Source organism: Ranitomeya variabilis, chromosome 8, assembly GCF_051348905.1.
Source record: "Ranitomeya variabilis isolate aRanVar5 chromosome 8, aRanVar5.hap1, whole genome shotgun sequence".
In the NCBI taxonomy this organism is placed as follows: Eukaryota; Metazoa; Chordata; class Amphibia; order Anura; family Dendrobatidae; genus Ranitomeya; species Ranitomeya variabilis.
In genome coordinates this window covers 221474620-221502071 of record NC_135239.1, presented here as the reverse complement: position 1 = coordinate 221502071, position 27452 = coordinate 221474620, and the positions used below count along the sequence as shown (strand labels likewise).

General features: G+C 44.7%; 1 protein-coding gene across 1 annotated transcript; it reads left to right on the top strand.

Moving 5' to 3' along the window:
• The first annotated feature begins 97 nt into the window (after positions 1 to 97).
• Positions 98 to 27087, top strand: LOC143788002 (uncharacterized). Its single transcript, XM_077277314.1, has 3 exons — positions 98 to 380; positions 25282 to 25435; positions 25991 to 27087. Exons 1-3 carry the CDS (start codon positions 215 to 217, stop codon positions 26964 to 26966), a joined length of 1296 nt encoding a protein of 431 aa, XP_077133429.1. The 5' UTR covers positions 98 to 214; the 3' UTR covers positions 26967 to 27087.
• The last annotated feature ends 365 nt before the right edge of the window (positions 27088 to 27452 follow it).

The following is a 27452-nucleotide window of genomic DNA, read 5'->3' as shown; positions in this document are numbered from 1 at the left end:
CGCAAAAAATACGCCAATGAAAGTCTATGGGGCGAGAAAAATACGGATTACACACGGACCAGCAGTGTGACTTGCGAGAAATACGCCAGACATCTCCAGGTGCCAGGAAATGTGCCAAGCCCTCAATCAGGAAGCTCAGACATGCTAATTAGCTCAAAAAGCCACACAGACATCCCGGAAGTCTGGCGCTCGCCTCCACGGAGTTGCAAGCAGCATGGCAAGCATCATCAACGTGGATATGCTCCTCATCCTGGTCCAAGAAAGGCCTGAAATCTGGGACCAGCGGGATCCAAATTATTCCAACCGGTCCAGGAAAGAGGCAGCTTGGAGGACCATCTGTGGGATCCTATTCCCAGATTATGCCCAACGGACACAACTTTGTAAGTACACTCGTTGCGACATTAATTAACCTTGAAAAACGCTTTACCTACATGATTTCTGGCAGATTTTTTTGTAGCTTATTGTTTTTTTAAAAAAATTTTTGTTCAAAAAGAAAGGTCATGAACATGAGAAAGTGTTTACGTACATAGATAATATAGATGTTGTGTTGGGTACTATTTTTGTTAACGCCAGACTGGTACAGAGGGGAGTGGACCCTGTCCTTGTGTAGTTTCATTTTCTTATGTATAATGTATTTGCTGTTGTAAGCAATTTAAACTTTAGGGAAATCATTTAACACTAGGGCTACTGGTATAGTCATTTTGACTACTTGCACTTTTTATTTCTCTTCTGTGACTACATTTTTCGGAATTCCGTCTTGAGACTCGGTGACTTTTCCTCAAAGAGGATGTGAAAAAAGATTTTGTGACAATAAATAATTTTGGTGAAAAAATGGCACGTTTTTTTCAAAATGTACTTTTAACCCCTTCCCGACCTTTGATGCAGCGTATGCGTCATGAAAACCTGTGCCAATCCGACCTGTGACGCAGCATATGCGTCATGGTGGGATTGCGATCCTGCAGGCCGGGTGAAAGGGTTAACTGTAATTTCACCCGACCTGCAGGGACAGGGGGAGTGGTACTTGAGCCCGGGGGGGTGGCTTCGCGAACCCCCCCCTCCGTGGCTACAATCGCTCTGATTGGCTGTTGAAAGTGACGCTTCACTTTCAATCAGAGCAATAGTAATATTTCACCAATGAAAATTGGTGAAATATTACAATCCAGCCATGGCCGATGCTGCAATAACATCAGCCATGGCTGGAGATCGCGATCTGCCAACGCCACCGATCTCGTCCCCACCATCCTCCGTCCTGTCATTGCTGTCCTCCGCTCCCCCCGTCCGCTCCCCCCGCAGTCCGATCTCCCCCCCCCGCATACTTACCGACCTCCGGTGTCCCTCCCGGTGTCCGTCCGTCTGCTCCATGGGCACCGCCATCTTGAATGGCGGGCGCATGCGCGGTGCACCCGCCGAATCTGCCGGCCGGCAGATTCATTTCAGGTACATTTTGATTGCTGTGATAGGTTCTATCACAGTGATCAAAATAAAAAAAATAATAAATAACCCCCCCCCCTTATCACCCCCATAGGTAGGGACAATAATAAAATAAAGAAAAAATATTTACTTTTATTTTTCCACTAGGGTTAGGGTTAGAACTAGGGTTAGGTTATTGTTAGAACTAGGGTTAGGGCTAGGGTTATTGTTAGAACTAGGGTTAGGGCTAGGGTTAGGCTACTTTCACACTAGCGTTGTGTGACTGCCGTCGCAATGCGTCGTTTTGGAGAAAAAACAAATCCTGCAAAGTTGCCCGCAGGATGCGTTTTTTCTCCATAGAATTGCATTAGCGACGGAGTACCACACGTCGTAACCGTCGTGCGACGGTTGCGTCGTGTTTTGGGGGACTGTCGGCACAAAAAAAGTTACATTTAACTTTTTTTGCGTGTCGTGTCCGTCATTTTCGACTGCGCATGCGGGGCCGAAACTCCACCCCCTCCTCCCCGGACATTACAATGGGGCAGCGGATGCGCTGAAAAACTGCATCCGCTGCCCCCGTTGTGCATTTATTTCACAATACACTGTATTCCAAATTATTATGCACATAGAGTTTAGGAGTGATAAGGTTAGAATTTTTTTGTTTGTCATTTAAACTCATTGATGGTGAAGTGTGTCAGGGCTCTTTATATCACTGAAAGCAATTGCAGATACCTGTGCACATTAGTTTGGCCGGTGTGTCCAAATAAAGGCAAGACTACTTAAGAAGGCTGTTCCACATTATTAAGCAGCCTACATTTTTTGCCAAAATGGGAAAGAAAAAGGATGTGTCGGCTGCTGAGAAGCAACAAATTGTGGAGTATTTAGGTCAAGGCATGACTACAATCAACATTGCCAAGACACTTCATCGTGATCATTGCACAATCAAGAAGTATGTAGCTGATTCCCAGCACACACGTGTGCGTGCTGATAAGGAAAAATTGAGGACTCTTTCCAACAGGCAATTGCGTAAGGTTAAAAGAGCAGCTGCAAAAATGCTTTGTCATAGCAGCAGACAAGTTTTTGAAGCTGCTGGTGCCTCCAACGTCCCCAGAATAACAAGATGCAGGGTCCTTCAGAGGTTTGCAGCTGTGCGTAAGCCATCCTGTCGACCACCTCTATCCACTGCAACAAGCAGAAACGGCTCCAGTGGGCCAAACGATACATGAAGACTGACTTCCAAACTGTTTTGTTCACCGATGAGTGCCGTGCAACGCTCGATGGTCCAGATGGATGGAGTGTAGGATGGACACCCCATGAAAACACAGCTAAGGCACCAACAAGGAGGAGGTGGAGTAATGTTTTGGGCTGGAATCATGGGGAGAGAGATTGTCGACCCCTTTATGATCCCTGAAGGGGTAAAGATGACCTCCATAATATAGTAACATAGTAACATAGTAAGGCCGAAAAAAGACATTTGTCCATCCAGTTCAGCCTATATTCCATCATAATAAATCCCCAGATCTACGTCCTTCTACAGAACCTAATAATTGTATGATACAATATTGTTCTGCTCCAGGAAGACATCCAGGCCTCTCTTGAACCCCTCGACTGAGTTCGCCATCACCACCTCCTCAGGCAAGCAATTCCAGATTCTCACTGCCCTAACAGTAAAGAATCCTCTTCTATGTTGGTGGAAAAACCTTCTCTCCTCCAGACGCAAAGAATGCCCCCTTGTGCCCGTCACCTTCCTTGGTATAAACAGATCCTCAGCGAGATATTTGTATTGTCCCCTTATATACTTATACATGGTTATTAGATCGCCCCTCAGTCGTCTTTTTTCTAGACTAAATAATCCTAATTTCGCTAATCTATCTGGGTATTGTAGTTCTCCCATCCCCTTTATTAATTTTGTTGCCCTCCTTTGCACTCTCTCTAGTTCCATTATATCCTTCCTGAGCACCGGTGCCCAAAACTGGACACAGTACTCCATGTGCGGTCTAACTAGGGATTTGTACAGAGGCAGTATAATGCTCTCATCATGTGTATCCAGACCTCTTTTAATGCACCCCATGATCCTGTTTGCCTTGGCAGCTGCTGCCTGGCACTGGCTGCTCCAGGTAAGTTTATCATTAACTAGGATCCCCAAGTCCTTCTCCATGTCAGATTTACCCAGTGGTTTCCCGTTCAGTGTGTAATGGTGATATTGATTCCTTCTTCCCATGTGTATAACCTTACATTTATCATTGTTACACCTCATCTGCCACCTTTCAGCCCAAGTTTCCAACTTATCCAGATCCATCTGTAGCAGAATACTATCTTCTCTTGTATTAACTGCTTTACATAGTTTTGTATCATCTGCAAATATCAATATTTTACTGTGTAAACCTTCTACCAGATCATTAATGAATATGTTGAAGAGAACAGGTCCCAATACCGACCCCTGTGGTCCCCACTGGTCACAGTGACCCAGTTAGAGACTATACCATTTATAACCACCCTCTGCTTTCTATCACTAAGCCAGTTACTAACCCATTTACACACATTTTCCCCCAGGCCAAGCATTCTCATTTTGTGTACCAACCTCTTGTGCGGCACGGTATCAAATGCTTTGGAAAAATCGAGATATACCACGTCCAATGACTCACCGTGGTCTAGCCTATAGCTTACCTCTTCATAAAAACTGATTAGATTGGTTTGACATGAGCGATTTCTCATAAACCCATGCTGATATGGAGTTAAACAGTTATTCTCATTGAGATAATCCAGAATAACATCCTTCAGGAACCCTTCAAATATTTTACCAACAGTAGAGGTTAGACTTACTGGCCTATAATTTCCAGGTTCACTTTTAGAGCCCTTTTTGAATATTGGCACCACATTTGCTATGCGCCAGTCCTGTGGAACAGACCCCGTCGCTAATGTCGGGACCACACTCAGTCGGAGCAGCCTTTGGAAGTGGGGAATCACCAGAAATAATACACAAGACACGTCTCGTATAGTATATCACTGGGAAGCCTTTGAAGCACGCCTGCCTTCAAGGTGCTATCCCCTCTTTATATAGTTGTACAGGTAGTTTCAGTGGTTATACAAGTTTTGCTTGTTTAAACAAAGAGAGAAAAGAGAAGACAAAAAAACAGTTTCGGCTATGTGATAGTTTCACAACAAGACAAAACAGTACAGTTTCGCCTAAGTGGCAGTTTCACAAACAAAAAATAGGATTTCACACTATAGCTAAAATGTCCTTGAATGGACAGGTCAATATTGATCACAAATTCTTTTTGGTTCATTGAGGTAACCATTTTTGTTCCGCTCTTCACAATCCCCCCTTTGACATATTCCATTCAAAACCTTGTCATATAGACGATTATTTTAGTCATTCTTTTTGTGATATTACAAAAAAAAACTTTATATTCTCGCATCCATTACACAAAATTTATTTGTGCATACCGAGATACCCTTGAGTACAACCTTGAATAATACATATATAATTACAATAACTATAACTGTATGTATTAGGCTTTGCATAATCCCGATAACCCACCCACCGATCCCCCTGAACCAATTGGCCGGGTTAAGAAAAGAAAAGGTATCTGACCACCAGCTATCCTTATTTTGGTCATTGTCTTTGTCATACTGATCCCTAAGTCGTTGTACGTCTTCTAATTTAAATCTCATACTCATAGTACTATTCGGGTCTATATAATGACAGCAGGTGGGTCCGATGATTTGACACATACCCCCTTGTGAGGCAGTTAGGTAATCCAATACCAGTGTATGTTGGTTAGTGACTATTATAAGCTGATTCTGTACAGCTATACTAGTATTTAATATGTCCAATATATCCCAAATCTGGTCATCTAGATAATCCGTGGCTCTAACTAATTTATCCCACATCTGTGTTAACATAGGATAAATAAAAATGGTACTAGCAATTTTGTTGGGAATTCCCATTTGTACTATATGTGGCCTCCCCGAGGGACGTGGTGAGTTATCTGCAGCTCTTTTATACAGTGTGTGCTTGGGCACGGCTTGCATATTCACTTGTTTGTTCGAAATTATGAAAGTAGCCGGGGTTAGGCGTCCTAATGTACAAGTACCCTTTATACCTACGGGAAGCCATTTATATGCTCCTTCTCCGCATATCCAAAATGTACCCTCAGGCAGATCCCACAAAGCTGAGTGCTGCAATACCAATCTGTGAGCCAAATCCACAAAACTAGATACATTCTGAAGCATACACCAAGAGGGTTTTTGTCCCAAGGGGCTACAGTACCCGGCTGCGGGATTCCCACATATATGCATTCCGTTGACATACTCATCGGATTCATTACAAACCAGGTTCCCCGGCTTACTTGTACAACTGTTTGCATCACCTTGGGGGAACAACTCGGAATGTTCCCATTTTCTATTATGTATGTACCTTTCTATTGTTCAAAGGGGCTAGAGAATTCAATCTTTCCCATGCCTCCGTTGAGGTTAACATTATTAACATCAATATCATGAGTCTTATACTGCTTTTTTGCAATGGCTTGCATGTATCCATGATGCCTTTCCTTCAAGCTTGACTGCTGTTGGAGTTGTTAACAGGACTTGGAAAGGTCCGTCAAATCTCGGTTCCAGAGTCTTTCTGGTGTGTCTTTTCACGTAGATTTGATCACCAGGTTCCAACTTGTGGCCTCCTTCGAGATTTTCTGGATCTGGAAGGGAAGCAAAAACTTGCGAATGCACTTTAGTTAAACGTTTTTGTAATTCTTGTACATAAGCAGTTAAAGTCTCAGTATTCAACATCAGTTGTTGTGGAAAATAACAACCCAAATTTGCTGCTCTACCAAAAAGAATCTCATGTGGTGACAGCTTAGCCTTCCCCCTTGGGGCGTTTCGGATGGAATACAGGGCAAGTGGTAGACACTCGGTCCAAGGCTTTCCTGTTTCTGCCATGGCCTTCTGGATTTTTAATTTTATTGTTCCATTTAATCTTTCCACTTTACCTGAACTCTGTGGGTGATACGGAGTGTGAAACTGGTTTTCTACTCCCAACATTTTCATAACATTCTGGAATATTTCTCCAGTAAAATGGGTACCCCTATCTGACTCGATCACCTCAGGCATGCCGTAACGGGGTATCAGTTCATGTGCTATTTTAATGGCAGTAGTTTTTGCTGAGGCTTTACGAACTGGATAAGCCTCTGGCCACCCTGAGAACATGTCCACACACACAAGCACATATTCGTATCCATTGTACCTAGGAAGCTGGATGTAGTCGATCTGGAGTCTTTGAAAGGGATACAGTGGTTTTACATGATGCTTGGTTGGGGTTTTAATGGTCTGACCTGGATTGTGTGCCAGGCATATAGCGCATGCAGCACACATGTTCCGAGCGAAATTACCAAAGCCTGGAGCCAACCACCTTTCTTTTACCTTGAGCGTCATACCGTTTGCCGATACATGCGTAGGTAGGTGGAGGTCACTCGCCACTGCGGGGTACCAGGCTCTGGGTAAACACAACAAAGTTCCTTTTTTCCATAATCCTTGCTGATCTTCTGCCCCTTTTTTCTGCCACTGCCCTCGTTCTTCGTCGTCTACCTGTTTCTGAGCTTCCTTCAATCTCTCCTCATCATCTTCAGAGCTATCTAGTGTGTGGGCATGATGTAAGGGTTTACGTGCTGCCTGTTTTGCTGCTTTGTCGGCTTTATCGTTACCCCTGGCTTCCTCGGTGTCGAGTCTCACATGTGCAGCTACCTTTATCACCGCTATTTCTTTAGTTTCTTGTGCTGCCTCCAGAATCTGTCTAATGAGGGAGGCATGTTTAACAGGTTGGCCTGAAGCAGTCATATAACCTCTGGCTCTCCATATTACGCCAAAATCGAAAATAATGCCATGTGCATATCTAGAATCAGTGTATATGTTTGCTGTCTGATCTTTGGCTATTTTTAGAGCTTCAACTAATGCCGTAAGTTCTGCTTCTTGTGCAGACTGATTAGCAGGGAGAGGTTCTGCTTTCAGCACTTCATGCTGAGTTACTACCGCATAACCTGTATGAAATTGTCCATTCATATCTGCATATCTACTGCCATCTATGAAAAGTTCAAATGTAGCATTACAGAGTGGCTTGTCACGTACATTACGTAAGCCCTGAGTCTCTTGTTCCATTAATTGTACACAATCATGCATTGACTCTGATGGGTCAAAGGAGTTGGAGAGTGCAGTTTCCTCAGGTATGGTACCCCCCTCAGACTCTAAAGGGAGCAAAGACGCGAGATTAAGAGTCTGAACCCTGGCAAAGGAAATGTTGGGCGGCAGTAGTAGGGAACATTGGAGACGGAGGTGTCTGGCCATTGAAATATGTTTAGGTTGGACCTGGTTAAGAATGCCATGTACATCATGAGTGGTCTGAACTAGAAGTGGGTGATCAAGAACAATCTCAGAAGCTTTATCTAATAACAGTGAAATTGCGGCTACTACTCTTACACAAGAAGGTGCGGCTCTAGCTACAGGGTCCAGATGAGCTGATATGTATGCCACAGGTCTCTGTTTGTTTCCATGTTTTTGTGTGAGCACCCCTGTAGCATGTGAGGATATCTCAGCTGCCATCAATTGAAAAGGTTTAGTGTAGTCTGGGAGTCCCAAAGCCGGAGCTGATACCAGTGCTGTTTTGAAAGAGGAAAATGACTGTTTAGCCTCTTCACTGAGTGAATATGGCGTGTTGGCAATACAGTCATATAAAGACTGCATGAGTTGACTTGCATGTATGATCCACTGTCTACAGTGTGAAACAATACCCTTTATCTAATCTAAGATGCACAGGAAAACAAACAAACAAAGTCAGTTTTACAGCTGAACTTCAAAGCTTAGGTGAACACACACCTCCCTACCTATCTTAGTTCAAGCAACAAATCAGAGCATCCATGGATGTGACTCTATTATCCTGTGATCTGTATTACTCTTATCATTATGAATTCTATGGAAACCTGGAGTTAAAAACCACAGGGGGTCTGATAGAAAACAGCAAAAAAACAAACAAAAAAAAAAAAACCCAACAACTAACAAATCCTATTATCATTGCAATCACATTGCACCTCAGATAAGGCCCTTCTGCCTTCTGTCTAAGGGTACCGTCACACATTGAAATTTCCATCGCTACGACGTTACGATTCGTGACGTTCTAGCGATATCGTTACGATATCGCAGTGTCTGACACGCTACTGCGATCAGACACCCTGCTGAGAATCGTACGTCGTAGCAGATCGTTTGGAACTTTCTTTCGTCGCTTGATCACCTGCTGACATCGCTGGATCGTTGTGTGTGACAGCGATCCAGCGATGTCTTCGCTTGTAACCAGGGTAAACATCGGGTAACTAAGCGCAGGGCCGCGCTTAGTAACCCGATGTTTACCCTGGTTACAAGCGTAAACGTAAAAAAACAAACCGTACATGCTCACCCGTCGGTGTCCTTCAGGTCCCTTGCCGTCTGCTTCCTGCTCTGAGTGCCGGCCGGAAAGTGAGAGCAGATCACAGCGGTGCTGCGCTCTGCTCTCACTGTATGGCTGCACTCAGAGCAGGAAGCAGACGGCAAGAGACCTGAAGGACACCGACGGGTGAGTATGTACTGTTTGTTTTTTTACGTTTACGCTGGTAACCAGAGTAAACATCGGGTTACTAAGCGCGGCCCTGCGCTTAGTTACCCGATGTTTACCCTGGTTACCCGGGGACTTCGGCATCGCTCCAGCGCCGTGATTGCAACGTGTGACCGCAGTCTACGACGCTGGAGCGATGATTATACGACGCTGCGACGTCACGAATCGTGCCGTCGCAGCGATGAAAATTTCAATGTGTGACGGTACCCTAAACCACACTGGTCTAACAATTCATTTCAATAACAAAAGAGCAAACTTAGCAAATAGAAGAAGAATAAAAGGAGCTAAAACAAAACAAACAATGAAAGACCAGAGACCAGATAGAAACTCTATAATCTGAGTTTACATCAAGACCTCACTATCCTCCCTGGTTGTAATTGGCCATTTTGAGGAGTTTGCCCGTGGCTTGGGACAGACTGAGAGAAAATGCCATTATGTCTGTGAAAATGCCTGTGCTCCCTGACAATATTGCTAGGCCCCTCACAATTACTTGTGCAGTAACAGTTCCTTGCAATATGTCCAAAGTGACCACATTTAAAACATTTCACAGAATAATATTTCCTCTCCTTCATCGTACCCGGCCATTTGCAGTACCTGGCAATATGGCCGGAGCCAGCACAGGCATAACATGTAACACATGCCAAGCCTGATTTATGGGCCCGGACAGAACATACCTCCCTCTGTCTGGAACTTTTAAACTCTTCCATTACTAAGGATGCACTCTTAACAATGTCACGTTTGAACTTTCTTTGTAATTTAGACAGCACATATCTGTCATTACTTTTTATTATTGGATCAAAATTTGATAAAATATTTGATATATCACCTTTTCCATCACTCCCCCCTTTTTGCCCTGCACAGGGCACAATTGGTCGGGGATCTGACCTTGTGTTCAGAGACAAAGAGAAGGCCGGCACCACATTTGAAAAATCATTGATGATATTTTTCAGACTAGTAATCAGTTGGGAACTAGTATCCAGCTCCACACTGCACTGATTAACAATGGCATCACTGGCTGCTGCCATTTCCTTCACAGCTCTGACCTCAGCCCCAGACTGAATCAGCTGGGCTTCCATATCAACACAATGATTTTTCATTTTCAGCAGTTGTGATTCAAGACTAGCAATCTGCTTTTCTCTGTCTACTTTATACTGTTCATTCTCTGCCAGTTGTGTCTGTAAGGCACACACTCTCTGCACATTAGTCACACAACACTGGCAGTGGAAATTTGGGGAATCTGCATTACACAGGGATTCCTCATACACATAGATCAGTTTAGCTAAATGCACATGCTGTCATGCCCACATGCTTGTTCCAATCGGGCAGACCACAGCATTTCTGCTACCCTAGAGACATCAATCAACGCTTGGATCTGATCTATCCATTTCTTGTCTCTGATTATGCCTTTTTTTTTTTTTCCTGAATTCCTTCCCATTTTTTTCTACTAAAGGCTTCTGCCTTAGTAACTCCAAACTTACTAAAAATCTTTCTCAGCCCCTTAGTGGCATCTTCACCACTTCTCTCCTTTATGATAGTATAGATATCTAATTCTTCTGGTTCCGACTTTGTTTGCTTATTCCCCATTTTCTTATCCTGAGCTTTTTTCTTTTCTTGCCCTAGGTGGCGTTTGGGTATGAGAATACCTCGTTACCTTCTTCCTAAGGAGCTAGGATGTTTAACGGCTTCTGCGTACCGTGTTGATGTAAGAAAATCCTGATTCCTACACCAATAGCAAACAACACAAATGCAACCAGACAGAGGATCAAAATACAACGTATCTTGTCCCAGGCTAATTTATCTGTCCTGGGCTCATACTATCATACACTTATCCGTCACCAGGTTTTCGTCAAAGACAGGATCAGAGATTGAACATAGGCGCGGAGGTCTCCCCGAAAGGACGCAACCACGTTGCCCAGTGGGACAGTCACTTCTTCTGTTTCAACACCCTGGGCGGCTTATAGGGCTATTCCCAACTTCCACACACCTTCTATTCACATTCACTCTCATTCAATGCCGTACTCCGTGAGGTGGTCAATTCCTAAGTAGTTCAAGAACCCGAGCTATAGGTATCCTCCTCTACTAGAACTACCCGCTAAAGGACACGACACAGAAAATCTTACGGACAGTGCAGGGCAGATATAAGAGATCTAACAGTGTCTCTTACCTGGCCAGGTTTTTATTCATCTGCCGTCCATTATCCCAGATTCTCTTTTTGTTCGTATTCTGCCGGTGTTCTTGAAGGAGTACACAGACCTCGGGTCCCTGTTCGGGCGCCAGGAAATGTCGGGACCACACTCAGTCGGAGCAGCCTTTGGAAGTGGGGAATCACCAGAAATAATACACAAGACACGTCTCGTATAGTATATCACTGGGAAGCCTTTGAAGCACGCCTGCCTTCAAGGTGCTATCCCCTCTTTATATAGTTGTACAGGTAGTTTCAGTGGTTATACAAGTTTTGCTTGTTTAAACAAAGAGAGAAAAGAGAAGACAAAAAAACAGTTTCGGCTATGTGATAGTTTCACAACAAGACAAAACAGTACAGTTTCGCCTAAGTGGCAGTTTCACAAACAAAAAATAGGATTTCACACTATAGCTAAAATGTCCTTGAATGGACAGGTCAATATTGATCACAAATTCTTTTTGGTTCATTGAGGTAACCATTTTTGTTCCGCTCTTCACACTATAGAGTCCCTAAAAATAAGAAATAATGGTTTATCTATTACATTACTTAGTTCTCTTAGTACTCGTGGGTGTATGCCATCCGGACCCGGAGATTTATCTATTTTAATCTTATTTAGCCGGTTTCGCACCTCTTCTTGGGTTAGATTGGTGACCCTTAATATAGGGATTTCATTGTTTCTTGGGATTTCACCTAGCATTTCATTTTCCACCGTGAATACCGTGGAGAAGAAGGTGTTTAATATGTTAGCCTTTTCCTCGTCATCTACAACCATTCTTTCCTCACTATTTTTTAAGGGGCCTACATTTTCAGTTTTTATTCTTTTACTATTGATATAGTTGAAGAACAGTTTTGGATTAGTTTTGCTCTCCTTAGCAATGTGCTTCTCTGTTTCCTTTTTGGCAGCTTTAATTAGTTTTTTAGATAAAGTATTTTTCTCCCTATAGTTTTTTAGAGCTTCAATGGTGCCATCCTGCTTTAGTAGTGCAAATGCTTTCTTTTTACTGTTAATTGCCTGTCTTACTTCTTTGTTTAGCCACATTGGGTTTTTCCTATTTCTAGTCCTTTTATTCCCACAAGGTATAAACCGCTTACAGTGCCTATTTAGGATGTTCTAAACATTTCCCATTTATTATCTGTATTCTTATTTCTGAGGATATTGTCCCAGTCTACCATAATCTATGTGGAGTTTCTAAAACAACACTTCCTGCCATGGTTCAAGAGGAAGAACCGTGCTTTCCGCAGCAAGATCATTTTCATGCATGATAATGCACCGTCTCATGCTGCAAAAAACACATCTGCATCTCTGGCTGCTATGGGCATAAATGAGGACAAACTTATGGTGTGGCCACCATCTTCCTCTGACCTCAACCCCATTGAGAACCTCTGGAGCATCATCAAAAGGAGTGTCCATGATGGCGGGAGGCAGGTCACATCTAAGCAACAGCTCTGGGAGGGTATTCTGTCCACATGCAAAACAATTGGAGCAGAAACCATCCAAAAACTGACAAATTCAATGGACGAGAGAGTTCAGAAGCTTCTTTCTAACAAGGGGTCCTATGTGCAAATGTAACATCACCTAGAATAAAGGTTTCACTTGAAAACTGTTTGATTTCATTTTGTAATAAGCTGATAATGCTTAGAACTTCACAATTGACCATTTTTTTGTTAAAAATTAAAAAAAAAAAGGTTGAAAACTCGGCTGTGCATAATAATTTGGAACATGCATTTTGAGTGTTTATTTTTTTTTTAGAAAGGATACTGTTTTCATAGGCAGTTTGTTCCAAAACATTGCGATTATACTAGAATAGTAGATGACTTGAAAATAACAATGACTGCAATTCAGATAGGCAATTTACAGAAAATAGGAGGAAATATTGCATAATAATTTGGAACACAGTGTATGCGTCGGTATTTCGGGCCGACGCATGACGACGGCCCCGTACTGACGCTAGTGTGAAAGTAGCCTTAGGGTTAGGGATAGAATTAGGGTTAGAATTAGGCTATTATTATAATTATTATTATTATAATTAGATTATTATTATTATTAGGCTATGTGCACACTGTGTGGATTTGGCTGCGGATCCGCAGCGGATTGGCCGCTGTGGATTCGTAGCAGTTTTCCATCACGTTTACAGTACCATGTAAACCTATGGAAAACCAAATCCGCTGTGCCCATGGTGCGGAAAATACCACGCTGAAACGCTACATTGTATTTTCTGCACTCAATTCTTTGTGCGGATTACGCAGTGTTTTACACCTGTTGCTCAATAGGAATCCGCAGGTGAAATCCGCACAAAAAACACTGGAAATCCGTTGTAAATCCGCAGGTAAAAAGCAGTGCGCATTATACAGTATGGAGCATCGTGTGGCCATTATACAGTATTGAGCATCATGTACGGTCATTATACAGTATGGAGCACTGTGTGGTCATTATACAGTATGGAGCATCATGTGTGGCCATTATAAAGTATGGAGCATCGTGTGTGGCCATTATACAGTAGTGAGCATCATGTGTGGCAATTATACAGTATTGAGCATCATGTGTGGCCATTATACAGTATGGAGCATCATGTGTGGCCATTATACAGTATTGAGCATCATGTACGGTCATTATACAGTATGGAGCATCATGTGTGGCCATTATACAGTATTGAGCATCGTGTGTGTGGCTGGCCATTATACAGTATTGAGCATAATGTGTGGCAATTATACAGTATTGAACATCATGAGGGGTCATTATACAGTATGGAGCATTGTGTATATGAAACAGTGTGATCAGCAGTGCTAAATGAGTGTGGTTGGGACTTGGATATAGGTGTGACTAGTTGTGAAATGGATGTGGTCAGAGGCGTGGCCTAAAATTTGCCGTGGCGCACTACGTGCGCCGCAACCTTTATGCCTCTTTCCCTTCAAGAGTTGGGAGGTATGGTACCGCATTTGCCAGATCACAGCTAGTGCCGCAAATCCCATAGGGAATGAATGAAGCCAAACGCAGTGTTGCCGTAAGTGATCCGTTACGCGGTAGATGCAAAAAAACTGCCCGATCTGCTGCAAAAGGCTATTTTCACAACAGCGATTCTTGCCAAAGTCACTGCCGATAGTGTCATACTCACCAAAGGGGGAGGCAGCACTAAAAGTGCCTAGGGCAGCAGAATCTCTAAATACGGCCCTGCACACGGGGACTCTCCAAACGCGACATGGTGTCCGCTAAAGATTGGAGCCAATTTTTCATTGAAAAAAATTCAAATGGCGCTCCTTCCCTTCCGAGCCCTGTTGTGCACTCAAACAGTGGTTCCCCCCACATATGGGGTATCGGCGTCCTCAGGACAAATTGTACAATAACTATTGGGGTCCAGTTTCTCCTTGTGCCCTTGGGAAAATACAAAAATTGTTGCTAAAAGATGATTTTTGGGACTAAAAAGTTAAATGTTAATTTTTTCCTTCCATGTTGCTTCTGCTGCTGTGAAGCACCTGAAGGGTTAATAAACTTCTTGAATGTGGTTTTGAGCACCTTGAGGGGTGCAGTTTTTAGAATGTTGTCACTTTTGGGTATTTTCAGCCATATAGAACCCTCAAACTGACTTCAAATGTGAGGTGGTCCCTAAAAAAAATGGTTTTGTAAATTTCGTTGTAAAAATGAGAAATCGCTGGTCAAATTTTAACCCTTATAACTTCCTAGCAAAAATAAATTTTGTTTCCAAAATTGTGCTGATGTAAAGTAGACATGTGGGAAATGTTATTTATTAACTATTTTGTGTCACATAACTCTCTCGTTTAACAGAATAAAAATTCAAAATTTGAAAATTGCGAAATTTTTGCCAAATTTCCATTTTTTTCACAAATAAACACACAAATTATCGACCTAAATTTACCACTAACATGAAGCCCAATATGTCACAAAAAAACAATCTCAGAATCGCTAGGATCCGTTGAAGCGTTCCTGAGTTATTACCTCATAAAGGGACACTGGTCAGAATTGCAAAAAACGGCAAGGTCATTAAGGTCAAAACAGGCCGGGTCATGAAGGAGTTAACTACTAAAGGTAGTCATTTTGACTACCTACTATATTTTGCTGTCCTTTTGTCACTAAATGTTGCTGTAAAGTTTTGTGCATAATTTTTTCACTGTATCTTATTTACCCTGATGTTCATATAGATGTAGTTCAATTCAGATGTCAACTTTTCACATTTTCCTTGTGTTCCCTGGTTCTATTACTGTGTAAGGGTACGTGCACACGTCAGGATTTCTTGCAGAAATTTCCTGAAGAAAACTGGAAATTTTCTGCAAGAAATCCGCATTTTTTTTTTTTGCGTTTTTTTCGCTGTTTTTTTTTAGCATTTTGCAAGTGAAATTAGCTTGCAGAATGCTAAAGTTTTCCAAGCGATCTGTAGCATCGCTTGGAAAACTGACTGACAGGTTGGTCACACTTGTCAAACATAGTGTTTGACAAGTGTGACCAATTGACCAACTTTTTACTATAGATGCAGCCTATGCAGCATCAATAGTAAAAGATAGAATGTTTAAAAGTAATTAAAAAAAATGGTTATACTCACCTGCAGGCAGCCGATCTCCTCAGCGGCGTCCGTTCCTATAGATGATGTGTGTGCAGGACCTTCGATGACGTCGCGGTCACGTGAGCGGTCACATGACCGGTCTCGCGACCAATCACAAGACCGCAATGTCATTGCAGGTCCTTCACCACACACCAGCTATAGGAACTGAAGCAGCAGCATGCACCTGAGAGGCGGGAAGACTGCGGGGGCCATCGAAGGTGAGTATATCACAATTTTTTATTTTAATTCTTTTTTTTTACCAATTATATGGTGCCCAGTCCGTGGAGGAGAGTCTCCTCTCCTCCACCCTGGGTACCAACCGCACATAATCTGCTTACATGGTAGATGGTACATGGTGTGCACAGCCCCGTGCGGGAAGTAAGCAGATCAATGCATTCCACGGTGTGTGGAACCCCGCAATTCCGCAAATTTAATGAACATGTTGCTTTTTTTTCCGCGATGCGATTTTTTTGCGGAAAAAATGCAACATTTGCACAAAGAATGCGGAATACCCTGAAAATAATGGGAGGCATATGTAAGCGTTTTTTTCGCGTTTTTATCACGTTTTTATAGCGAAAAAACGCGAAAAATACTGAACGTGTGCACATGGCCTAATGCTGAACTGAAAAGAGCTTGTTTGTAATACTGTAGGCTCTTATGCTAAAGAAGGGTGTTGTTTTTCTCTGGTCCTAGCAGTAGACAGTAGTCTGGATAGTAAGTTTACTTTCAGTTCAGCTGAAGAGACAAAGAGAACACATGCAGACATAGGAGCTCAAAAAACTCGTACAAGTATATAGCAGATACAACATTTTACTGTCATATTATTCGATTATTTTGTACTGTATAGTGTGAAGCAACAATTTTTTTTTGGGGGGGGAAACTATATTTGCATACAGCTTGATGTTATTAGTTATAGTTTATAGCTAGAAAGAATATTTTTTTTTATCTGCAAATGGGCAATATGCATGAATATAGCAATAATGCAATGTAATAATGTAATAATAATTTTATTTATATAGCGCCAACATATTCCGCAGCGCTTTACAAATTATAGAGGGGACTTGTCCAGACAATAGACATTACAGCATAACAGAAATCACAGTTCAAAACAGATACCAGGAGGAATGAGGGCCCTGCTGCTCGCAAGCTACAAACTATGAGGAAAAGGGGAGACACAAGAGGTGGATGGTAACAATTGCTTTAGTTATTTGGACCAGCCATAGTGTAAGGCTCGGGTGTTCATGTAAACTGCATGAACCAGTTAACAGCCTAAGTATGTAGCAGTACAGACACAGAGGCTATTAACTGCATAAAGTGTATGAGAACATGATGCGAGGAACCTAATTGTTTTTTGTTTTTTGAATGGGCCACACAGGGATAGTTAGGTTAATGCGTTGAGGCGGTAGGCCAGTCTGAACAAATGCGTTTTTAGGGCACGCTTAAAACTGTGGGGATTGGGGATTAATCGTATTAACCTGGGTAGTGCATTCCAAAGAATCGGCGCAGCACGTGTAAAGTCTTGGAGACGGGAGTGGGAGGTTCTGATTATTGAGGATGCTAACCTGAGGTCATTAGCGGAGCGGAGGGCACGGGTAGGGTGGTAGACTGAGACCAGAGAGGAGATGTAGGGTGGTGCTGAGCCATGGAGTGCTTTGTGGATGAGGGTAGTAGTTTTGTACTGGATTCTGGAGTGGATGGGTAACCAGTGTAATGACTGGCACAAGGTAGAGGCGTCGGTGTAACGGTTGGTGAGGAATATGATCCTGGCAGCAGCATTCAGGACAGATTGGAGCGGGGAGAGTTTGGTAATTGGGAGGCCGATTAGTAGAGAGTTACAATAGTCCAGAGGAGAATGAATATGTGAAACAGTAAGAGTTTTTGCAGAGTCGAAAGTAAGAAAAGGGCGAATTCTAGAAATGTTTTTGAGATGCAGATAAGAAGAGCGAGCCAGTGTTCGGATGTGAGGGGCAGTAGCGTAGCTACTGGGGGGGCAGAGGGGGCCATCGCCCCGGGCCCTGTCTCATGAAGGGGCCCCCCGGGAGCCAGGGCCACTTCTGTGAGGAGGCAGAACACCGCATAGGAGGAGAGCAGTATGATGTCTGCTCCCGTCTGACGGAGACTCTGCACGCTGCTAGCACAGTGGCCGGCTGCAGAGTCTCCAGCCTGCAGTGAATGGTTTCCCCCCTGCAGTGAATGGTTTCGCCCCTCTGACCTGATCATGAAGCTTTTCCTGGCTGCAGTTTTTCTTCACTCTGTGCACGCTGGGATTGGCTCAGGCACGCTGGGTCCTAGTGCCAACTTCCCACCTTGCATTTCACTTACACTTCCTGGTCCTGCCTGCAGTCAGTGCAAGCTTTATCAGTAAGTCCTGGGGATGGAACTTATTAGGTTTATTAAATTCAGGTATGCCAGTGTGAGACCGTTGGGGTATTGTGGGGGCTGAAAGTGAGTGAGGGGGGACAGGGTACTGGGGGCTGAATGTGAGACCATGGGGGTATTGTGAGTGAGGGGGAACAGGGCACTGAGGGGGGGGGGTGGATGTGAGATGATGGGGGTATTGTGGGGGAGGGGAGACAGGACGCTGGGGGGTGAATATTATAATGTTTTGTTCTGATATTATATGTACTCCATCAAGTAATATTTGCTGTCTGGGGAGGCTGGAGATGGGGGGTAGGGGGCTTTTGATACGTACCACCTGGGTCTTTTATGAGTATTAGTATAAGGAGCCCACATATAGTAACCAGGAGCTGCATCACATTTACAGCACCACTCCAGCATTATTTTATATTTCATTGCTGGAGCGGTGCTGATGTAGCGCCCCCACTGCCGCAGGGCCGGAGGGTACCCGGTACCGGGCCTCTGAGTCTCTGCTCTGGGGTTGTCACGGTGGCTAGACCCGGTCCGTGACCCTGCTGAGGGGCGTACAGTAATAGATGTGGGTAGATGATGGTGGTGTGAGGCTGTAGTGGTGCGATGCAATAAATAACGAGGACACCAGGTTGCAGTCTCTTTACCTCTTTACTGAAGATCTCTGGGTCCTCAGTCCGGAATCCAGATAACCAGGCTGCACAAGTCCGGCCGGTCCAATGGCACCTCCAGAGTCCTCTTAACAGGTGGAAATCTGTGACTTCCTTCTAGCGCTATGTGTTGCGGTCCTTCCCTGCTGTGCTTACGGAAAGTCCCCACAACTGTTGTGTCCATTTCTTAAGTTCCCTCGCAACTCGATTAGATGATGTTCTGCTAATTCTCCGTCCCTCCCTGATGTTACGGTTGGAACGGCACCCGTTTGACGGGTAGGCTCGGAGCTCTTCCGGGACCCTAGAGTCGCCCCTCTCCACAAGTTGCCCCCCAAGACTGCATAGGTGATTTAGGTGAGACAGCCCGCCTTAGACTGACTGTCCTGCCGCTGTTTAGAGTATTGCTTGAAGCTGAATATTGTAATACTCCCTCGGCGTTCCGGCCGCCGGTTGTGCGCCTCAGTAGGATGTTGCCTCGGTCTTACAGCACGACCCCTACTGGTATTCTCCTTGTTGCTCTGATCTCGTTTCTCACTCAGCACAATCTATCTCGCTTCCAATCCCTTCTTGGGCACCGCCGCTATACTGAGCAGGCACGGTCCCGTTACGTTCGCTCAAGTTGCCAAGTCTCTGTCAGGATCCCACCCCTGACAGAGACCCTACCGAATCTTCTCCCGCAACACCCTCTGCCACAAGGTGTTGCCTGGTTCCAACCCAGTCAGCTTTCTGTCTAACTTCCTGCCTGACCCCCAGTTTTACCAGTATGTGAGGAGTGGCCTAATGAATAGAACCCTTAGCTCCCCCTGGAGGCCCGGCGGTGAAATGTATTGGTGTCTGTGATACCTGATCAGATGAACTCCTTCAGTGCCATCGGACGTACCACAGCTCCCCTTAGTGGCGGAGCCACAGTACTGCAATGACCAGGACTCTGGGGAGCTGCACTGAAAATCCCCGTCCCCTGCCCCCTGTCTGACACTCACCTTCTGGCGTTTTCATCTGATTTTGTCTCCGCTCGGCTCCGTCTCCTGCACTTTGTGGCCTGTCCGAGGCTCCAGTGTTTCATGGGGCAGCGCAGAGGTCACTAATCAATGTGAGTCTGTGGGAGCCTCGTTCTGGCCTCTTTCTCACTCTCCGGCTATGTGCACACGGTGCGGATTAGCCGATACGGATTCGCAGCAGTTTTCCATCAGGTTTACAGTGCCATGTAAACCTATGGAAAACCAAATCCACAGTGCACATGGTGCGGAAAATACCACATGGAAACGCTGCGTTGTATTTTCCGCAGCATGTCAATTCTTTGTGCGGATTCCACAGCGTTTTACACCTGCTCCTGTATAGGATTCCGCAGGTGGTAAAACACAGGTAAAATCTGCACAAAAAACACAGGAAATCTGCGGTGAATCCGCAACAAGTGCACATAGCCTCATAGTCTTACATTGAGCGCTTGTGACATAGCTTCTAACTTCTGGCCTGTCAGAAGCTGCGCTCACATGTTTGAGCAGCGGCACTGCAGCAGTGCCACAAAATAGTGAATACGCCGGAGGATGAGTAAATGGCCAGGGCATCCAAACCATGACAGGGAGCTGTGAGTCCATCATACTGTGTATATGGGAGCTGCGGGCCCATCATACTGTATATAAGGGAGCTGCGGGTCCATCATACTGTGTATAAGGGAGCTGTGGGCCCATCATACTGTGTATACGGGAGCTGCGGGTCCATCATACTGTGTATAAGGGAGCTGTGGGCCCATCATACTGTGTATACGGGAGCTGCGGGCCCATCATACTGTATATAGGGGAACTGTAGGCCCATCATACTGTGTATAAGGGAGCTGCGGGTCCATCATACTGTGTATACGGGAGCTGCAGGCCCATCATACTGTGTATAAGGGAGCTGCGGGTCCATCATACTGTGTATAAGGGAGCTGTGGGCCCATCATACTGTGTATAAGGGAACTGCGGGCCCATCATACTGTGTATAAGGGAGCTGCGGGCCCATCATACTGTGTATAAGGGAGCTGCGGGCCCATCATACTGTGTATAAGGGAGCTGCGGGCTCATCATACAGTGTATAAGGGAGCTGCGGGTCCATCATACTATGTATAAGGGAGCTGTGGGCCCATCATACTGTGTATAAGGGAGCTGCGGGGCCATCATACTGTGTATAAGGGAGCTGCGGGCCCATCATACTGTGTATAAGGGAGCTGCGAGTCCATCATACTGTGTATAAGGGAGCTGTGGGCCCATCATACTGTGTATAAGGGTGCTGCGGGCCCATCATACTGTGTATAAGGGAGCTGTGGGCCCATCATACTGTGTATAAGGGAGCTGCGGGCCAATCATACTGTGTATAAGGGAGCTGCGGGACCATCATACTGTGTATATGGGAGCTGCGGGCCCATCATACTGTATATAAGGGAGCTGTGGGCCCATCATACTGTGTATACGGGAGCTGCGGGTCCATCATACTGTGTATACGGGAGCTGTGGGCCCATCATACTATGTATAAGGAAGCTGTGAGTCCATCATACTGTGTATAAGGGAGCTGCGGGCCCATCATACTGTGTATAAGGGAGCTGTGAGTCCATCATACTGTGTATAAGGGAGCTGCGGGCTCATCATACAGTGTATAAGGGAGCTGCGGGCCCATCATACTGTTTATAAGGGAGCTGCGGGCCAATCATACTGTGTATAAGGGAGCTGCGGGCCAATCATACTGTGTATAAGGGAGCTGCGGGCCCATCATACTGTGTATAAGGGAGCTGCGGGCCCATCATACTGTGTATAAGGGAGCTGCGGGTCCATCATACTGTGTATAAGGGAGCTGCGGGTCCATCATACTGTGTATAAGGGAGCTGCGGGCCCATCATACTGTGTATAAGGGAGCTGTGAGTCCATCATACTGTGTATAAGGGAGCTGCTGGCCCATCATACAGTGTATAAGGGAGCTGCGGGCCCATCATACTGTGTATAAGGGAGCTGCGGGCCCATCATACTGTGTATAAGGGAGCTGCGGGCCCATCATACTGTGTATAAGGGAGCTGCGGGCCCATCATACTGTGTATAAGGGAGCTGCGGGCCCATCATATTGTGTATAAGGGAGCTGCGGGCCCATCATACAGTGTATAAGGGAGCTGCTGGCCCATCATACAGTGTATAAGGGAGCTGCGAGCCCATCATACTGTGTATAAGGGAGCTGCGGGCCCATCATACTGTGTATAAGGGAGCTGCGGGCCCATCATACTGTGTATAAGGGAGCTGCGGGCCCATCACACTGTGTATACGGGAGCTGCGGGCCCATCATATTGTGTATACGGGAGCTGCGGGCCAATCATACTGTGTATAAGGGAGCTACGAGCCCATCATACTGTATATAAGGGAGCTGCGGGCCCATCATACTGTATATAAGGGAGCTGCGGGCCCATCATACTGTATATAAGGGAGCTGCGGGCCCATCATACTGTGTATAAGGGAGCTGCGGGCCCATCATACTGTATAAAAGGGAGCTGCGGGCCCATCATACTGTGTATAAGGAAGCTGTGGGCCCATCATACTGTGTATACAGGAGCTGCGGGCCCATCATACTGTGTATAAGGGAGCTGCGGGCCCATCATACTGTGTATAAGGGAGCTGCGGGCCCATCATACTGTGTATAAGGGAGCTGCGGGCCCATCATACTGTGTATAAGGGAGCTGCGGGCCCATCATACTGTGTATAAGGAAGCTGTGGGCCCATCATACTGTGTATAGGGGAACTGTGGGGGACATCATACTGTTTGACGGGAGCTGCATGCCCATCATACTGTGTATAGGGAACTGTGAAGGCATATTGTGCATATGGGAGCTGTTGGCCCATTACACTGTATATAGGGGAGCTCTGGGGGGCATTATACTTTCTATAGTGGAGTTCTGTCAGCATTATACTGTGTATAGGGGAGCATTGGGCTCATACTATCTATAGGGGAGCAGTGGGATCTTACTGTGTAGAGGGGAGCAGTGGGAACATCATACTGTGCAAAGGGGAGCAGTGAGAACATCATACGGTGTATCGGGGAGTTATAGAATCACCATACTGTGTAGAGGACAGCAGTGGGAACATACTGTGTAAAGGGGAGCAGTGAGAACATCATACTGTGTATAGGGGAGCTGTGGGGGCCTTAGACTGTGTATAGGGAAGCTTAAGCTCACCAAACTGTGTATAATGGAGGAGTACATGGGGGAACTTAGGGGACATTATTAAATGTTAAGTGGGCATTTAAGCATTATTGTTATAGGGGCACTCAGAGTATTGTGACCATCAAAGTTGCATATGGTCACAATATGGCGGTAAAGTCAATGTTCGTTTTTGTATATAGATTTATTTTCAATAACAGTGCGGTCATATTCTGAGGTTCCCCTATATTCACAATTAGAGTGCGCAACCGTAGCTGTAATCAGGGTTAGCTGGTTAGGGGCCCTCTCAGATGTTTCGCCCCCCCTAAGTTGAAACCCTAGCTACGCCTCTGGTGAGGGGTGAATGAAAGCTCGGAATCAAGGATGACCCCAAGGCAGCGGGCATGTTGCTTTGGAGTAATGGTGGAACCGCACACGGAGATGGCAATGTCAGGCAAAGGTAGGTTAGTAGAGGGAGAGAACACGAGTTCAGTTTTTGACAGGTTCAGTTTCAGATAGAGGGAGGACATGATGTTAGAGACAGCGGTAAGACAATCACTGGTGTTTTCTAAAAAGGTCGGCGTGATAACAGGAGAAGAGGTGTGTAATTGGGTGTCGTCAGCATAGAGCTGGTACTGGAAACCAAATCTACTGATTGTTTGTCCGATAGGGGCATTATACAAAGAGAAGAGGAGGGGGCCTAGGACTGATCCTTGAGGAACCCCAACAGTAAGGGGAAGGTGAGAGGAGGAGGAACCAGCAAAACATACAGTGAAGGATCGGTCAGAGATAGGAGGAGAACCAGGAGAGAATGGTGTCCTTGAGGCCGATGGAGCGGAGCATAGTGAGGAGGAGCTGATGATCCACAGTATCGAATGCTGCGGAGAGATCCAAGAGAATTAGCATGGAGTAGTGACCATTAGATTTAGCTGTTAGTAGGTCATTAGAGACTTTAGTGAGGGCAGTGTCAGTAGAGTGTAAAGAGTGGAAGCCAGATTGCAGAGGGTCAAGAAGAGAGTTATCTGAGAGATAGCGGGTAAGACGGGAGTGGTCCAGGCATTCGAGGAGTTTGGAGATGAAGGGAAGATTAGAGACAGCTCTACAATTAGCGGCACAGTTTTGGTCGAGGGAGGGTTTTTTAAGTAATGGATGTATGATGGCTTGCTTAAATGAGGAGGGAAAAATACTGGAAGTGAGAGAAAGGTTGAATATTTTTGTTAGGTGAGAGGTGACAGCCGGGGAAAGGGACTGGAGGAGATGTGACGGAATGGGTTCACTGGTGCAAGTGGTCGGGCGAGAAGATGCAAGGAGCCTGCTTACTTCTTCTTCTGTAACTGGTTCAAAGTCAGAGAGTGAACTAGATGCAGTGGGGGAGGGAGGACAGTGCATGGTATGAAGAGATTGGGAGATGATTTCCTGTCTGGTGTGGTCAATTTTTTCTTTGAAGTAATTGGCCAGATCGTCAGCACGGAGATCCGTGGTTGGGGCCTGGACTCTTGGGTGGAGTAGGGACTGGAAAGTGTCAAAGAGACGTTTAGGGTTATTTGACAGTGAGGTGATGAGGGTGTTGAAATAGGTTTGTTTGATGCAATGTAATGGTTTATGACGCGAAAACGATAAAAATTACGTGCTTTTTTTTCATTTTTCTTTTGTTTATGATCAACCATGTTCACATACAGTATAATTCTGCGAAAAAATGTATAAATTAGCTAAAACATCAAGACTTTTATAGGTCCAGTCAAAAATGAACGAAGATTATATTTGTATAGTGGTAGCGAACAGAACAGCAGGGATATGTTACTGGTGATTCTCATTGTATGCTGTGTTATATGAATATATACAGTATATATGTCCAGTACTGCTATTTTCTGTTGTAGTTTTACAATGATCCTAGCAATAAAAGTTGTAAAGGACCCCCTGCATCTACCTCAATGAATTGTTAGGAAAGAGTTTAGCGGTCTGTCAACTGATTGATGATTGTAAAACGTCTATTATTGTTTTACTTACCGTAGTTTACTTTTATTATTTCCTGTAGAAAAATATGAAAAATCAGAAAAAAACCATTCCAAAGCATTACTGTTGGATCTCACAATAATAATACATTAAAAAAATATAATTATTAATACATAACCACAAATGAAACTAAAAATAAACGAAAACAAGTCAGTAGTCAGAATAGAACTACTGAATGTAGTCAGTCGGGGTCACGAGTCCAGTAGTCCTAGTGTTAAGAAGGCATTTTTATTAGCATCCTTACAATATGATCAATCAATGCAAACTGTTTAAAACAATGTGCAGAATAAGCTTATAGAATATTTGTTACCATGTCATTGCAGTGGATGATGTTATGACACGATGGCGCAGCATCAGGGACCTATATCGGCGGGAAAGGCAGCAGCGGGCAAGAAGTGGCTCAGCAGCAACAACCAAAAAAAAGTACATATACTACGATCGACTTTCATTTTTTGATCCCAGTATGGATCTAAGACAGTAAGTAAAAACCGTAGAACACAATTATTATTCTTATTATTATTAGTATTATTTGTTATTGTTATAGTGTCATGTATTCCATGGCGCTTTACATGTAAGGAGGGGTATACAGAATAAAAAAAAAGGTAACTAATCTTAACCAATACAAGTCAGAACTGGTACAGGAGGAGAGAGGACCCTGCCCGCAAAGCCTCACAATCTACAAGGGATGGGTGAGAATACAGTAGGCAAGGGTAGAGCTGGTCATGCAGTGGTGTGGTCGATTGTTGGTGAATGCAGGTTATATGCTTGTCGGAAGAGGTGGGTCTTCTGGCTCTTTTTGAAGGTTTCGATGGTAGGCGAGAGTCTGATGTGTTGTGGTAGAGGGTTCCAGAGTAGGGGTGATACGCGAGAGAAATCTTGTATACGATTGTGTGATGATGAGATAACAGGGTAGTAGAGAAGGAGATCTTGTGAGTATCGTAGGTTGCGTGTAGCTAATTACCGTGAGACGATGTCACACATGTCTAAGAAACTTATGTAAGAAAATGACTCAACTATTCTTTTTCATAACAGAACACAGTCCAACCTCACTGAGAGGGAGACCGGGTCGGACTCGGAGGTTGTAATAGATCCAGTTGATGATGAGGTGGCAGGCCCATCTTTGGCCTCTTCTAGATCCATGCTCCCTGGACCACCGGCTTCTGCATCACAACAGACAGCAACAAGTGTCGAAGATGCAGCTCCAACAACATCAGCAGCACCTGATCCTGTAAGCCAGGAAGAAGAGCATGGACACAGCAGCAGCCCTACTGTCCCACTGGTGTCCTCCCCACAGGCATCTGGGCCTTTACGCAGAGGCCGCAGAAGGAGAGAGCTGCAAGCCACTAGGAGGGAAGTGGACGTTGGGGTCCTCAATTATTTGGCCAGGGCAGCCACGGATGATGGTGAGGAGGCCTTTGCTCGCAGCCTGGCCCAGTACCTTCGTCCCATTCCCCGTGAGATGAGGCTACGTGTGAGAGGGTGTATTCAAATCCTGATTGATTTAAACACCACCCCAAATGACCCCTATGAGGTTTTTGAATTTGAGAGAAGGCAGCTTTCACCACATAACCTCTTGCGCCTTCCACGAAATCAACAGGTGCATGGTCAATCAGGATTTGAAGCACCTCCTCCACGTGTGCCTACACCTCAACCCCTCCCAACCCAAAATCAACCAAGGCCTGCACCGTACCATATGGCAGCCTACAACCAACCTTCCCAATATGGCCACTTTTCCAGACCCAGTGCTGTAGGCTTTTCCCAACCTGGGTTTGGACGACATGGCCATTTTGGGGGTGGGTATGAGTCCAGTCAATATGTTCCTCAGCATGAGGGCCAGAGACAAATACCTTATGGGCAATACCCAACTGCCCATTTTGAACAAGGCCTGTATTATGATCCGCAACACACAGCATCCACACAGGCTGAAGGACAATTGGCCCAACAAAGGCCACCTGAGCAGGACCCTGAGCTGCTGCCATCACCTCCACCAACTTACAGAATTCTGTAATACAATTTTTTTTTTTATTTGTTATGTGTAACCATGTTTTGGTTACCTTTGTGCTGTAATTGCATTTTGTTCTTTTGTGGTTTAAAAAAAAACAAAAAAAACATATGAAACAAATATGGTTGAAAGTTTACAACAAAAGGCTTTTGCTCTTAGTAAAAAATGTTGTCAAAAGCCAATTGAGGTTTGTGGGTCAATCATTCTTACATCACACACATATGCTCTGTTCATAAGCATCTGGTAATTAAGTAAATACAACACACAGAGTAAGGTTTCTGTATGAAACAAAATTTATATGGCGCAAATGTGTTTTGAAAATAAGGAAATCACAACTGAGAAACAGTATAAACTTGCCAGGGAGTAGCACCCTGAGGAGAAACAAAATAATTTGTGAAAATATCTCTCACTTTGATTCCAGAAAGGGGACGGCACGGAGGAGGGCCATGTGGTGTTGGGCTACTCACATTGGGCAACATTTCACCACCAACA